General features: G+C 36.7%; 1 protein-coding gene across 2 annotated transcripts in view; it reads right to left on the bottom strand.

The window, feature by feature from the left end:
- The window catches only part of SEMA5A (semaphorin 5A), a 309,345-nt gene that overhangs the window by 98,043 nt on the left and 195,750 nt on the right, over positions 1-15,552 (bottom strand). For both annotated transcript variants that reach the window (XM_030445693.1, XM_030445694.1), the window contains exons 9-11: positions 14,433-14,718; positions 10,895-11,030; positions 7,345-7,549 (exon numbers count right to left, since the gene is read on the bottom strand). In XM_030445693.1, the coding sequence (XP_030301553.1) occupies positions 7,345-7,549; positions 10,895-11,030; positions 14,433-14,718 (627 nt within the window). The remainder of the gene's footprint in view (positions 1-7,344; positions 7,550-10,894; positions 11,031-14,432; positions 14,719-15,552) is intronic.

Below are 15,552 nucleotides of genomic sequence, written 5' to 3'. Positions count from 1 at the left end.
GGGGAGAAATGCCCACTGATTACTAGTAGAACTGCTTGTATTTGTTTAGTTGTAAATATCTGGATTTATTGAGAGTTACTAGGAAAAAGGCTGAAGAATAAAGAAGTTGATGAACATTAATAAAAATCAGAGTTCAGAAGAATATCCCTTTTAATGATTACTTTACTAACAGCTCACACTGAATATCATCCATACAATACCATCATGCTTGTGATCCATTTTTTTTTTTTTTTTTTTTTTTTTTTATGGTCAAAGATGAGCTTCAGATAGGGCTTGGACTTTTTTTTTTCACCCCATGATTTAACTATTTCTTTGGTTGGCAGGAGTTCCTTGAGTCACTCTTCTTTCTGTTCATCTTAAATGAAAGGTTTTTGAAAAGTAAAAGGCTCTGCAGAATATTCTGAAGATTTTCACAATGTTCAGTAATGTGCCAATTTACCTAATCCTTTCTGAAAAATTCTGATACAGCCAAGTGGCTTCAAAGAGCAGGCTTCCTCCCCAGTTCTCTCAGAAGTGTCTTGAACTTGGGTACTTTTGCAAGAGTTACATAGTTGTTTCAAAGGTCAAACTTCATCCCAAAATTAATTTTCAAAATTAGTTTTCAAAATTAGGACTAAGTCTGCTGAGTGGCACCACATGCTACAAAGGGCAAAACAAGAGATTTGAATACAGGCTTACATACTAATAACATAGCCCTGAAGATAAGACAACTCTGTAAGATATCCCTTTCGCTGTCAAATGTAGGGGTTACCAATTTTTCCTGCCATGCAGAAGAGGCAATACAGGGGAAAAAAAAAAAAAAAAAAAAAAGGAAAGAGGGAAAAGCTATTTGCCATTCTAAGTTTATAAAGTAGTGAAACAGGATTTGAAAGCTCAGTGTCACAGTGATAAAGAGGAGCTGATCTTTTTTTTTAATGGAAGTTGGAGACACTGTCTTCAGCTCTTCACAATCTTTCCCTCCCTGGCCAAGAGTCTCACTCCCTTGCAAGCAGAGCCAGCTGTCAGTAGCTGCTGCTTGCAGCATTTTCAACTTGCATCAATTCAGAAGTGCACACAATGTATGTTCTTGGCACATTTTATTTATAGTCTTTATCTGATAGAGATGAGCAATTTTAAAGACATAATTATGACTTCTGAACAGAAAAGAAAGGGATTCTTCTACTTAAATTTGTCCCACAAGAGAACAGAATTAAAATGCCATTTACTAGCAGCAGGCGATTCATGAACATGCTATCTAAAATGCAAACAAATTATATGAGCAAATCTCAGCAACAATCTAATCAAAATTATAACCTATTTATGGGTTGATTATAATTAAAAAATTATTTAAAAATTATTAAAAATAAGCGGTGGGTAATTTGTGAATCAAATAGTGGGCTACTATTCTCACATAGAAATTGCTGTCAATGAGTAATTTAACAAGCTTTAGTTAGAGCCATCTCTATATTATGAAACCTCCTCAGCACTCTCTAACTGGAGGTGGCAGAATGATTTATCCCAACACACCTACAAAGCCAAGGGAAATCAGCAGTACTGGACACTTTAAATGCTCAGTGTGATTCTGTAGAGCCCTGTAGTCTCATTAATAACTGTGTAGCCTGGACTGTAGACATGATCATTCTCTTCAGTAAAAGCCACTTCACCCCATACAGATTACACAATAGAAAAGGCACTGGCAAACTGATATTTCTGTGTTTAAATTAATACTAAAATAGCAATGGTTTACACTATCATTATTTGTCATTGAAGTTATACTATATGGCATATAAAATAATTATTCAATCAGGAATATATAGTGATGATTCTTAGTGTCATTAGCATAAATCCCAGCATGAACATCAGACTCTTGAAGAGAAAACCCTTCAGTCTTTTAAATTTTTTCTTAAATTTCACAGCAAAATGTTTTCAGGAGAGATTAGTAACATAAACAAGGCATTCAGATAGCACTTTCCTTTATCAGAGGTAGTGGTCATGGCAAAAGTAAAAAATAAGGTTATTAATTTTAGTGTTTTATTGCTTGATTTGTTAATATAAATGTTCAAGTTTACCATGCTGATGTTAGGACTGGTGTATTCCAACATGCACCAGTTTTAGACAGCAGAGTAACTGATGACTGATCTTGCTTCAAGCCTCCAATTGATAATGCATAAGGCCAGAAAGATAAAAAGTTACAGGGAAGAAGTTTAAAACCAGTTGCAGAGGTGCTTTACAACTTTGCAAAAGCATAATATACCTTTGTCAAGGAAAAGCATAAAAAAATGAATCACAGTGTTTTCTGTTAAAACTCAAGAGAAATAGTTGTAAAAGTTGCCAGCTGCATGCCATGGTGTATATGCCCTGTTGTCCATCTGCACTCTGATTTCCCTGTTTCCCTGCTTTTAAACTAGAAAACATCAATACATACAGAGACATTACCTGCCACTTTCACACTTGTGTCTCAGATTACAACTACTTTGATCATTATTATTATTACATTTATATTGTAGTTTCTAGACTAAAACTGAGAGGAAAAGCCCTTTCTACAGAAATTATCTACAGACTACTTCCAATACCTTAATACGCTTGAGATAATACTCAGAGAGTGCACCAAACTGTAAAAAAAAAAAAGTCATCAATTTCAGCTTTGTTGCCCTCTTCACCATGAATGAAATGCATATGAGCATATATTTTTGCTTGTAATTTTAAGGTTGGTAACTTCACACATACTACATATTTTATGACAACTTGCACATTAAGCTGCACATTAAATGTTCACTCTGAGAGCTGCACATTTTGATCAGAAGTTGTGGTGTGCCAGGAAAATGCCAACATTTCACCTGAGACTTTTTAGCAAAAACACACAAACAACTGTTTTTCTTATTAGGACCTTCAGTTGCTCCCTAGCAAAAAGTCTGGTGTACTGAGTACAAAAACAAAAAAAAAGAACTGTTACAAAAACCATAGAGGTACCAAATAGTGCACTACTTTGTATCCATTTAATTCCCTCTAGTAAGACAAACATAAGAAATACAAACTTCTGTTTCTAAACTTGAGTTTTGTGCATATTTTCTAGCCTCTCCATGAGGTTGGGACTAGTTTCTAGATAATGTATAGTTTTTATTTGGACCTCATGACAAAAATGTTGCATTTGTGGGAATTTACTACCTGCTATAACATTTCTAAAGGCAAATGTATGAAAAATACAACTACCTTTTAAAAAAATATATCTTTTGAAATTTATTTGTGCAATACCTCCACTTTTTCATTGCTGTATATGTTTCAGCAGAATTATTTTTATCACAATTCTCTGCCTTGCTATTTGTAATTTTGAGACTTGAAGAAGGAGGAAGCCGTTTTCTAGATTTTCCTGGAAGCTGAAGTTCAAAACCTGTTGTAACATCATCCAGTCACCTTTAAACCACAGATAAACCTGGCTTTATAGGACATAAAAATTCAGATTCAGTGCAGTGAACGACCCACTCTTTAGAGATATGCAATGTAGTCACCAATAAATCCTTCTTGAGGTTTCATCCTCTCTTCATAACTTAGCCAATACCCACCTTCCTCAGTGGCAAATTATAAATCCCAATAATCAAGATCAACCACTGGACATACAACTTTTCTACTTAGGATACAGAGGGAACACAATCTGTTCAGTGCAGCCAAAGACCAGAGAAAACATCAGTTTCTCCACCAAGTAATTTTTAAAGTATGGCCTTAAAGTTTCTTTTCAGACAGTGCAAATATTAATTTTTCTGAACTCCCAAGAAACAGCAATCAGAAACTGTTTTGTAAACACCATACTGGTGTTTACACATAAAACACAATTTTCTTATTTCATTCTGGACTGGCAACAGTCCTCTAAAGGCTACTTGCTCTTATTGCAGCATCCTGTTTTCTGAATAATGATTTTTAAATCTTTGGCATAGGCAAGCTTTTTTACCATGAGACACCTAAGCATGAAAGGGAGAAACAAAAGGGTGAAAAAAACAGGAGAGGGGAAAAGGGATAAAAGGGATAAAGAAACAAAACTACAAAACTATGGCATATATAGAATCATAGAATCACAGAATTGGCTGGGTTGGAAGCACCATATTGCTTGGATTTTTTTCTGATGAAGAATGAAGTCTTTAAAAATTGAAAAATTGACAAAATGTTGGTTTGTTCTCTAGGTTGCTGTGCTTTTAACTTATTTTTAGGGATGATTTTTAGGTTAGAACTTCTGTGAATGCTTTCCTTGACTTTCCTTTCTGACTCACTGAAAATTTGCTGCTTTCCCTAAGCCAGAAGCACTGTGCTAGCTCTAAGCAACACAAAATGTGCAGGAATTTATATATTCTTTCATTCTGTGTTAGAAGTTATTGCAGTGAAAGATTAAGATGTGTTTCCAAAGTGCTAAAATATATTTTTGATATAAGCAATAGCTACTAAATCCCAGCATACCAGAACCTCCTAGCAGAATGATGATTTGGCAAAAGTTTAGGAAATGAAAAATTGTTGACACAGCAGATTAATACATTTGTTTGCTTACTCTCAATCTCTCTTCAAGTAATATTATATCTATTTAAGGTTTAATGAAATTAGACTGCACTTTTATGTGTTGTTCTCCCCTGTGATATTTGTATTCTAATAACAGCTTGGATAGTTAGGGAATGTAGGGGGAGGGAAAGAGAATTTTCTTGGAATTACTGCTCTTCCTCTTCAAAGAATGCAATTTTTGCTTTGAGTAGCAAAGACAGCAGAGCATTAATTTGTATTCAATTCAATTTAATCTATACGCTTACCTTTCCACTGAAACAGCTTTGTGCATTTAAAAAGATGATTTTTTGAAGAACGTTGTAATGAATTCGTACTACAAAAGTTAGGCAGAGTGCATCTCAGACAGCATGGGTTGAATCCATGCTGCTTTACACCACTAGATGTAAATTGCTTACTGCCACTACTTAGAGTTGAATACGCTTTCCATTTGGGAGTAGGAAGTACAATGATATCTGTTATCAGAGAGTTGAGTAGAAATTGGTTATTTATACCAACTGATTTGCACATTGTCCTAGCATACAATACATAGAGGATAATTTAGATTGGAAGAGACATCAGGACACCTCATGTCCAACCTTCTGCTCAAAGGACAGCTAGCTATAACTCAGATGGGGTTGCTGTCTGGTCTTGAAAACCTCCAAGAATGGAGACTGTACAGACCCTCTGGAAAATCTAATACAATGCTTGACTATCCTCAGAATGAAAAAGTTTTTCTTCATTCCCATACTGAAACTCTCTGCCTGTTGTCTCTGTTCTCTAGGTAAACTCCCTGTAAGTATTTGCACTGTGTTACTAGGATCCCCTGAAGTCTTCTCTCCATCTCTCAGCTTCTCTCCCTAGGGCATGGTGCTCCAGCCTCCAACAGGAGATGGCTCTTGGATTTGCTCCAGTTTTTCAGCATCCTTCGTCTTTTGGAGAGAGTCCAAAACTGGGTGAGGTCTAAAGTGTGTTGAGTACATGGGGATAACCTCTTTCCTTGTTCTGCTAGCTATGTTCCTGTTAAAACAGCCAAAGACACTTCTTTGCAGTGAGGACATGCTCTTGGCTCATGTTCAGCTCACTGTCTACTTAAGTCCTCAAGCCCTTTCAGCAGAATTTTTTCCTAGACAGTCAGTCCCCAGCCTCAATCATTGCATAGAATTAGTTTTTCCCAGATCTGGGACTTCATATTTACATCTGCTGGATTTTGTGTGGTCCTTGATAGCCCATCTCTCCAGCATATCTAGGTTCTTTGGGCAGCAACACTGTATTTCGGTGTAATTACTCACACCTCAGTCTGGTGTCATCTGCACACTGCATAGAGAAACCTCCAGGTCATTGATTAAAATATTAAACAGGGCAATACTCAGCTCCTTACCACTTGAACACATCCCAGTAACAACTACCAAGCAGGTTTTATCCAGATCCGATTGCCTAGATCCATACAGACCATACACTCTAATTTGGATATATAAATACTGTGGAAGGCAGTGTCAAACGTCTTTCTCAAGTTGAGATGCTACTCTCTCCTCATGCACAAATCCAGTCTTTCTACCACAGAAAGTAATCAGCTTTGTCAGGTGTGATTCACCCTTGGGGAATCCATGCTGAATATTCTCTATCACATTCTTTCCTATCATGTGCCCATAAAGCATGTTCCAGGGAGGTGTGCTCCTTGATTTTCCCAGAGACTGGACACAGAGCAGCCTCTTGTTCCTCAGATTGTTCCTTTGGCTTTTTTTGAAGATGAAGCATTGCAGAGACAAATTACATCATTCTTGGTTCTGCCATTATAATATAAATATCCCATAATGCAGTGATAGTCTCTTCATATAAGAACAATTTGGTACATGTTTCTGTAATTCAGCTTCTATCAGGACACCACTACAGGACTGGCATGATTTCACTTAAAATGCTACGATTTACCAAAGAGTGGGCTGTTTTGACTAGAACTGTTCAATCCCAAGCACAATTTTAACCTACTAAAAGTTTTTATATTACCGTCTACCTTTCAAGGAGCACAATGAGAAAGTCACGAGGATAAAATACAATGAAATACTGTCTCACTTGAAAGTACCAAATTATTATAAAATTTCTCCAGACTAAGAGGAAGCAGTCTTCTCTGAAAAAGGGTATCATATTTTCAAGGGAAAATTAAATCAAATATTGAACAACACACATTTTTCTTGGGCTCTTGATAAATGATAAGGTATAGAATACAAAATTTTCATTACCAAAAAATAACTTTAGTAATTAAAAGAACTGATCCTGTTTCTACTGAACCTATGACAATTTTTAAATCTACTTCACTGATTGCAAGATCATATGAATGGGAAAATAAGAAGGAAAGGTGTAAAACTGCATAATGAATGACTTAAAAGTGATTTGAAAAGGAAAACTAATAAAATGTTTGTGAGCAGAAAACTCAGAAGTAGCAACTGTAGTAATTGTTTTTGCTATTTCTAAAGTTACTTCTATCTCAGAGGCTCCTTAACTGTCTTATGTTAAGCAAAACTGTACCCTGAACTACATAAAAGAAATGCAGAGAAACTTGAGAAGTCTTGTCTGTAGAATTTCCAACTGTTTGCTCTCCCAAGAGCATATGGGATTTACACCTTCAAAGGATAATAAGCAACAGACACCAAAAATTGAAGTGAGAATATAATATAAACAAAGACACCGCAAACTAATGAATTCATCTACTCAGAAAAGGTAGAAGGTAGAGTTAAAGCTGTCCCATACTAAAAGCTGTTTTTCAAGGTGCACTATACATATTTCATAACTGATTCATAGAACACTGAAACTCATAAACTTTTTGCAGTTATTGGAGCAAAGTAGAGTCCATACCCGTAGCAAGATAGATGATATGGAAAAGCATGTCCTTGCCCTGAACAACATCCACAACCACATGGGAAAATCGGCTGTTGTCTTCCATGAAGTAAGGAATTGGAGTAACTGGTTGAATGACTTCATGCATTAGGAAGAATTTTTGAGCATCTTGAAGATTCCTCTCAGTCAGATTTACATACAAACCCTGGTCCATGGTGCCACACTGTAAACACAGAAAAATAACATTACAATATACATCAAAAGTAACAACAGATTTACTGTCTGATTTATAGCAAAAGAAAATAAAAAAACAAGAGTACATCTTGTAGTGACAAGGTAGAATTCCATTTTCAGGTCTGATCTTGGTGCTGACCTCTGTCCACGCAGAGATTGAGGAAGCTCTGCTTTCCTATGGAGTACTATGGGGGCTCCCTAACTCTAAACAATGTGGAAGAGCACCAGACTGACCACCACAAGTGGGTATAGTAATATCTTACTCTGTTCACAGGGCAGGAAAGATTAAACTTGCCATCTAAGAAACAATATACTTTTCTGACTAGTTTTCTTCATAATTTACACACACAGAGTGCTAAGTGCATCATAAATTTTCAAAGGAAATCCTATACCAGGGTCTGACAGAAATCTTAGATGAAAGCACCACATCCAGCTATAGGAGCTTCTTCAGACCCTGTATTTATTATCCAAGAATGGACAGTGCAGGGCTCTAGCAAAGAAGTGTTATCCATGGCAGTGACATATTTCCTTTGGAACTGTGTATTTCATATCTGACAACTGTACTCTTTCCTTACAGGCAAGCATTCATTAATGGCATGCACAAGTGTCAACGACAAACAAAGCAAATTAAGTGGCAGTTAATTTTAGCCCCTTTAAGTCTTCAGCTAACAGAAGGCACAAAAGAAAAAGTCACTTAGTGCATGTGAGTATGTAAACATCTACATGGCTGCTCACACCTAATTGCATCAGAGAAGTAAAGCTGTATTTCACAGCATTCATCAAATATGTCAGTGATGTGAAAGGCACACATAAGAAATACTTTGTTCTATTCTACTATGTCATAAATTATGCCATGAGTTACAGCATGAGCTAAACAATACACTGTGAAAAGCCTAGCAGGTTTTTTTCATTATTGCTGTAATTTCAGCCTGAAATTAAGAGACTATTCCATATCCACAAATGTTAAGAAAAACTATAATAATTTTATAATGAGGGATCATACGGTGAGGAAAGACAGCTAAGCAAGTGGCAGGAAACAATTACTTGCTCTGTGAGCTCTCTGCATGTCAGGCCAGTGAAAAAAATAAACTATGCCAAAGAAGAGTTTCTCTAATTCTGTTAATCAGGAATGACTCCAACTGGAACAGTCATAGTACACTGAAATACATATGATCCTTGGTCTTAGGATTGGAATGGTCCTGTGTAAAGACAGAAGCAAAAACCTCTGAAGACAAACAGTGATCCTAAAACTGTGACTGCAATAGTACTCTAATCTGGAAAATATTTCTTACTATAACACAGTCTTGGAAGTACAATTTCTGATGTAAATATCAATACATAACAGCAGTCTTCCTTCAAATTACATACTTCTGCCTGTTATTGCTGAGTAGGTGAATACGCTGAGGATAAATCTATTTCCAAGACTACCCAAACAGAACTTCTGATATTTTACCATAAGGACTCTCCAAAAGATAAGTCCTTCTTTCTGGGCAGGAAATCAGTGACTCAGACTATTAATATATCCCATCTACATGAAGTATGTACTATAAAGCACCATCAAGTCACAAAAAATGGTTACAACTATCTCTAAGCACTAGACTAGCTTCTGGTACACATCACTGCTGCAGTTATGGAGCCAGTAATCTAACAGGAAGTTCAGCAGAAAAAAAAGCACCTGCAAAAGAACATAAGTTTGATATCACTAATGATACCTAGAGATCAGATAATGTCACGTGGCCTCAATACTGTGCTGTAAAAGTCCACATTAGACCTTTTAACAACAGTGCTGGCCTGCAAAGCTGTTGCTCAGCAAGATACAACTGTTGTCACTGTTCTTGTAAATTGGATGAAGTAGGAGCCATATTCAAGTCAGATTACCCGAGCAAGAAATTTCAACACCTTGGCCTTGACTGGGATTTAGAGATAAGCACCAGTGGTATAGTAGAGACTTAAGCTGGTTTTTAGCAGCCATCAGGGCATCGTCTTTGTTTGTATGTACCATTTTTTATGGCATGCTCTCACAATAATTATCAGCACATTACTACAAGGTTTGTAGAGAAAGGTTAACAATGTCAATTGTACTTGCTCAGCTAGAAAGAAGATAGGATTTTTACATACAACCCTTTCTTCAGGCTTTCTCCTTCAAAAATCTAGCCTCCTTTAGACCCCCTTACAAGCACTATTCTGAAAATACAAATATTTCTACAATATGTAGAAAGTTATATACAAAGATAGCCCACTTCTGTAATGTGGCTTACTTAAACGACATATTGTCACTTGGGGTTAAAGCTGAACATACTATTTAGGGAAGGCAATGTGGCTCTGGCCTGTAAGTCAGAACAAATTCAGTGCCTTATTTTCCTTAATTTGCACAAATCAGGAAGTAATTAAAACTACCTACAATCCCCAGTGGGTGCTTCTGTTTCAGGCTTGCAAAGCTCATGGTTCTTACAATAAGACAGAGAAGGCTGTTACAGGAGCAGCACTAAACTTGTGAAATTGCATTGAGATTAAGGGAGGGTGAAAGGCGGATAAAGGTGAATACACCTCAGTATCTTGGTGAAAAGCTACTGTTGTTAATCACTACTTTAATCTCTCTTCCCTTGCTAGAATCACCCTTGGTAAAATTGTCACAGTAGGAGCGATGACTATGCAGAAGAGAGAAGAATACATATGTGCTTACCTGAAAAACCCTTTTCTTTTTGTAGAGAGTTCCTTTGAGTGACTCACCTTGGACTAAAAAGTTGTACACTGTAAGCCTACTATAGATTGCTACAACTTCTGAGGCTGAGTTCCTATGTGGGGCACACAAATCAGACCCTTCAAGGAGTGTGGAGCACATTGCACAGGAAATATACAAAGCCCTGACCACTTCTCCTCTACCTCTCGCCTTCCTTTTTTTTTTTTTTTTTTTTTTTTTTTTTTTTTTTTTTTATCAGACAAGTTTCCTTTTCAAGTTCTAATAGCACAAATACAAGGTAAAAAGATTTGCAGTTTAATCACATTTCAGCCAGGAATTCATGTTATCTTGATAATGACAGTGCTTCATTTTGACATAAGATTCTAGTTAAGCTGAACTAAGATTCAAGTTTCTGCTGTTATTCAAAGTACATCTGCTTTCCAACCCAAATTGTGAAAGGATAAAATGAAGTATCTTGAAACAAGGAGATCTCTCAGACCTCTTTTTGTTTGTTTGTTTGTTTGGGGGGGGGGGGGGAAGGAGAGGGCTGAGGGGTAATTTTTTTAAGGTTTTAGACCATAACATCCTGCAGAACGGCACAGCACTTTGAGAAAAACTCATGTAAAGTAGTGTTCTTTTCCTATGTATCTGTACCTGAAAATTAGGGTTAGGATTTGGATATGGAAGCCAAGCAGACCGTGAGTTTTCCTGGTATTTGAAGGGTCCATTAAAGGCCTGAGTTACAGCACTCAAATTGAAAACGCAAACTGCTGAGGCTGCTATGCTGTTCCTGCAAAAGAAAAATAAACATTAACCTAAGAAATAACATTAAGAAGTCCATTTGCTGAAGGATAAACAAATAAAGCAATAAATCTTTAATCCTTCAAGTAATTAATACAGCAGATTAATAATTAATACAGCCAGGAGGTGATATCTCGAGATAATGATATAAGATGGGCTGATATAGGTACAGACATGGGATTTAAAATTGTTGTCACCCTTGCCAAGTAGTTGATGTGGGAGAAACTTAGAAATTCCTACTTTCTGCTGCTGCTCTAATACCACAAGGCTTTGTGTCAACACATAATTCCATGCACTAGAGACACCTTTCTTCTAGGTACAAAGTTCAGGATGAGATTATTCTCACGTCTCATTAACATTTCATCCATACAACCAATATCACAGAAGTAAGGAACTGCAGTTTATGGTATATTTCTAGACTCTACGGAACGCCTGGGTAAGATTCATCCAGAAAAATCTTGTATTCCAAGAGATGTTGTACAGCAACAAGAATGAAAGTTCCATAAACTCATCTAGAAAAAAACAACTTGAACTGCATACTTTACAAGATATCCTGTTAGATGAATAAATAGAAATAAATCTCATCCAGCCAAACATACAATTTCATGCTAATGTCTTGAAAATGTGATATACATGACAATAAAGTAATTCTGCACAGTGTAAAGAACATGATCCAGTGACTATGAGAGCTCATAATATGGAAAACTGCATTGTTCTTTTACACAATTTGAGATAAAGGGACAGATAAGGAAGGTGGCAGTTGCACAAATTTCCATTGCAAGTAAAAATGCTGAAAATTGATCCACACAGACTTCTTTTTCTCCTTTTTTTTTTTTTTTTTTTTTAAACTTAGCCTGTAATTTACACAAGTGTTAAGAAAGCCTATTATAGGAACTCCAAAATGATGGAAGGAAAAAATAATCCCAGCAATCCCAGGGGATCAACAACTGATAAAAGAATTACGATATATGGATTTAACAGCAAGACAGAAGAGCAATTTGCTTTCTTCTGTTTCTTGCTCTTATTTCAAAGAAACCCAACACTTTAATTTTCATACTAACAATTTCTCCAGAATCAATTATCACTGAATTTGATAAATTCTTGCCTACATAAACTGTCACTAAGGGCAGCTCACTAGTATTATTAACTATACCAATGTCTTCTTGAATATCTTGGAGTCCTTAAAAGACATTAGATTTATGTTTATAGATTTTCAGACAGTCTGAAAGAAACAAAATCAGCTTCATCATGAAGCAGTGGCTACAGTGGAGTTATTAGTGAACCACACATAAAAGATGCAGGTTTTCCTATTATTCACTCAATACTGACAGAAATGCTTCATTTTTTTTCCCCTCAAGTAGGTTAATGTATACTCACACTATTAAAAAAAACAAACAAACCAAAAAACAAACCAAAAAAAGCATTAGGGTATGAATGTGATTCTGATGATAATGAGAATGCAGAGTGGTGAATGTGGTTCAGTCACATCTTATGCTGTTACACCAATAGAAAATAATACGTTGTTCCCTCCATGGGAAGCCCTGGCACTTCTCCACTGTCAGCTTGCAGGGCTGACAAGGGGACCATATGGAGTGTGCAGATACCTGTGAACAAGCACACATCATGGGGAAGTTATCTTAACTCTACAACATTTCAACAATGCCCAAGAATTTAGTTACAATATTTGATGGCAAGAACAAACGTAATTCAAATGGAGGTCTCAAAAAAACCAGTCCCCAAATTCCTCTTTGAATACTCCATCTCTGTTGGACAAGGCAGAATGTTACTCCAGTGAGGAAAAAGGGAGTAGCAAGATTTCAAATGGTGTTTACTTTCATTTGGCAATAGAATTCTTACATTAGCAAGTCCATTTTCAGAAGAGACAGAGTGTGCTGATGGCAGCCCTAATTTACTTACTTAACCTCAAAAACTGTGAAATTTGTCGCAAAGAAAAATCTTTAATTAGTCCCTGAATTGTCAGGAAAGCCCTTCTGAGAAAAAAGCAACATTCCCCTTCAGTGGCCATGTGGATTTTCTGGAGAATTCCTCCAGACAGGCTTTCTGAAAGATGATGCTGAACAATGTATGAGCATGCCACTTGAGAAATAGCTGTTGTCTAAGATTCAAACTAGCTAGTAAAACAGATGAATTAAATTAAAATTACTGGTGAAAACAGCATCAAATTCTTTTACCATCAGTAGTCCCAAAGTCTCTCCTATTCTGCTGTTCTGCTTAAAAAACGGCATTTAGATTCACTACTAGCTTGTCACCCCATGTCATAAGTCAGGAATCATTACAAACTGGTACAGGCAGCCCCTCACCAGGTCATGATCACAGCCTGAGCTTCCTGTCCAGGGGTGAGAGCCTGAGTCTGAAAGATGCTCCATGTGTCTTAATAAAGGGCTGTACTAAAAGCATGAAAACCAGCTTAAGCTCAAATTCATGCCCCCTGTCCAGAATACTGGAGGATCATAATTTGTTGACACTAATTTGTGACTCTTTCCACCTGGTTAATGGTGGTTAGAAGGCAGGTACCCAGGTGTTTACAGAAGTAGTAAAGGGCACCAATCTATGTTTTAGGAGGCCAAGTCCTTTTTAAAATTCTAGACAAAACTGACTTGCTCAGCAATACACTGCAAAAAGGTAAGCCATTCAGAAACTGTTCCAGTGGTCTGTGTTGCTCTCACTGAACAACATACAAACTCCAGGTATCATGTTCAAGGTAACAAAGAACATTTCTGAGATGAATATCACATCTTTCCTATGAGTTAACCAACTCTTCATATTAACCTCAGAGTCTAGGGAGCTTTTATGTCTGTTCAATATTTCACTACTGAACAAATTCTAAAGACCAAAGTTCACATTATTTTAATTTTACCTAAATCTCGGTCTGACCCTCAAACTCACATGAATATATGTTAGGACTAACTTAAAATATGCAAGAGCACATCTTGTGCTCGTTTGGGTAGGGTGAGCTCTTTCTGACATGATCAAATTACATCATGTCAAGTCCATGACTATGTGACATTACAATTACCAAATATTTATTTCATAAATTCATAATGTTTTTATGTATGTCAATAGTGTGCAAAATATAAAATAATGTCTTTATAAGAACATATGAAAAACATGACTGACAAGTCCTAAACACAACTGGCTCCCTGATGGAAGATAATGTTAAGAATTCTTTCTTTTTTTCAAATGCTGTCAACAATTCCTGTGGGTAGCATTTGGAACTGACATTTGTTCACAAGAGGACAGTGGAGTGGATAAAACAATAGTTTGAATTTATGATATTTACTTGGCATATGCAGAAGAGAAAAGCTCAGAAGCTTTAGTCTTTCCTGTCACAAAACCCATGAAAATAAAACATATCATGGAATTTACTTACACATTAGTGGTAAAAATCCCATAGATCAAGTCCAATTCTGGCAGGAAGAAAGTGCTCTGTAGTTCATTATAGTAAAATGGAATTTCTCCTGGGCGAGAGCAGTTGAGTCGGGCTTTCATGAAGGTGGTCCAAGTATCCTCTAGCACAAACTTGCCACCAATATCATTTTTGCACACCCGAGCAGCACGGGAGAAGACTGTTTTGCCACAGTCATGTTCCACTGCATTCTCCCGGAAGAAGAAGTAGGTAAAGTTCCCAATGTCATAAGATGACACAAAATTTGGCTCTGAAAGCAGAAGAAGAAAAGATTATTGATCACCTTCTTGTGATCTATGCACTCACATTAACATGGAAGCTGCATTTATCTTCAAGCAGTAAATATAGAAAAGCACACCTTTTACTTTCCTTGTAGGAAATTGGCCCCATGATGTTTAAGCAAGCCAGCTCATGCCCAGCCAGAACTATGAGCTACATGAACTAGACAGACTCTGCTCTGAGTGTCCAGGGCACAAAATTGTTCTGGTCAGCCCTGGCCCAGCTTGCTGTATTCTGCCATCAAAAGCATCACTGAGTCTGCCTTCTCTACGTATGGACATAGTGTATTCTTACAATCTAATTGCTTTATATCTTGTGTTAACTGTGTTTCTGCTTTGTCACTGTGGCAGTAGTCTACATTCCCAGAATTATGGATGAAAATGGAGTGTGACTACAATGTGCTCAGAGGCTGTAACAAAAAGAAAGAGAATTCTACACAGCAGCATTAGATGGCAAGATTTAAGTTTTTTGTAATACTATGGGGTCCTTCCTTCCATCTGTCTGTCTTCCTCCCTCCCCTTCTTCTTTCTTCCTTCCCTCCTTCCCTTCTCCCTTCCTTCCTTCTATTCATCTTCTTGTTTCTGGGTTTTGTAAAACTATTAAAAATGGGTCAAAGAAACTAATGGTGATGCAGAAGCAATTACAGGGTATGTATATAAAATAATCTAGAAAATAACAAATAGCATATTTCTTAAAAGGAAAAAAAAAATGAAAGAAAAAGGAAAGAATAGTTACCAATGACAATAAGCATGTTACTTATTTCCCATAAGGATTAATAAAAGTGAGGAGAGTCCATGACCTTAAG

Source organism: Calypte anna, chromosome 2 (genome assembly GCF_003957555.1).
Source record: "Calypte anna isolate BGI_N300 chromosome 2, bCalAnn1_v1.p, whole genome shotgun sequence".
Taxonomy (NCBI): Eukaryota; Metazoa; Chordata; class Aves; order Apodiformes; family Trochilidae; genus Calypte; species Calypte anna.
The sequence above is the reverse complement of the archived record's forward strand: the minus strand, read 5'-3'. Positions and strand labels throughout refer to the sequence as shown.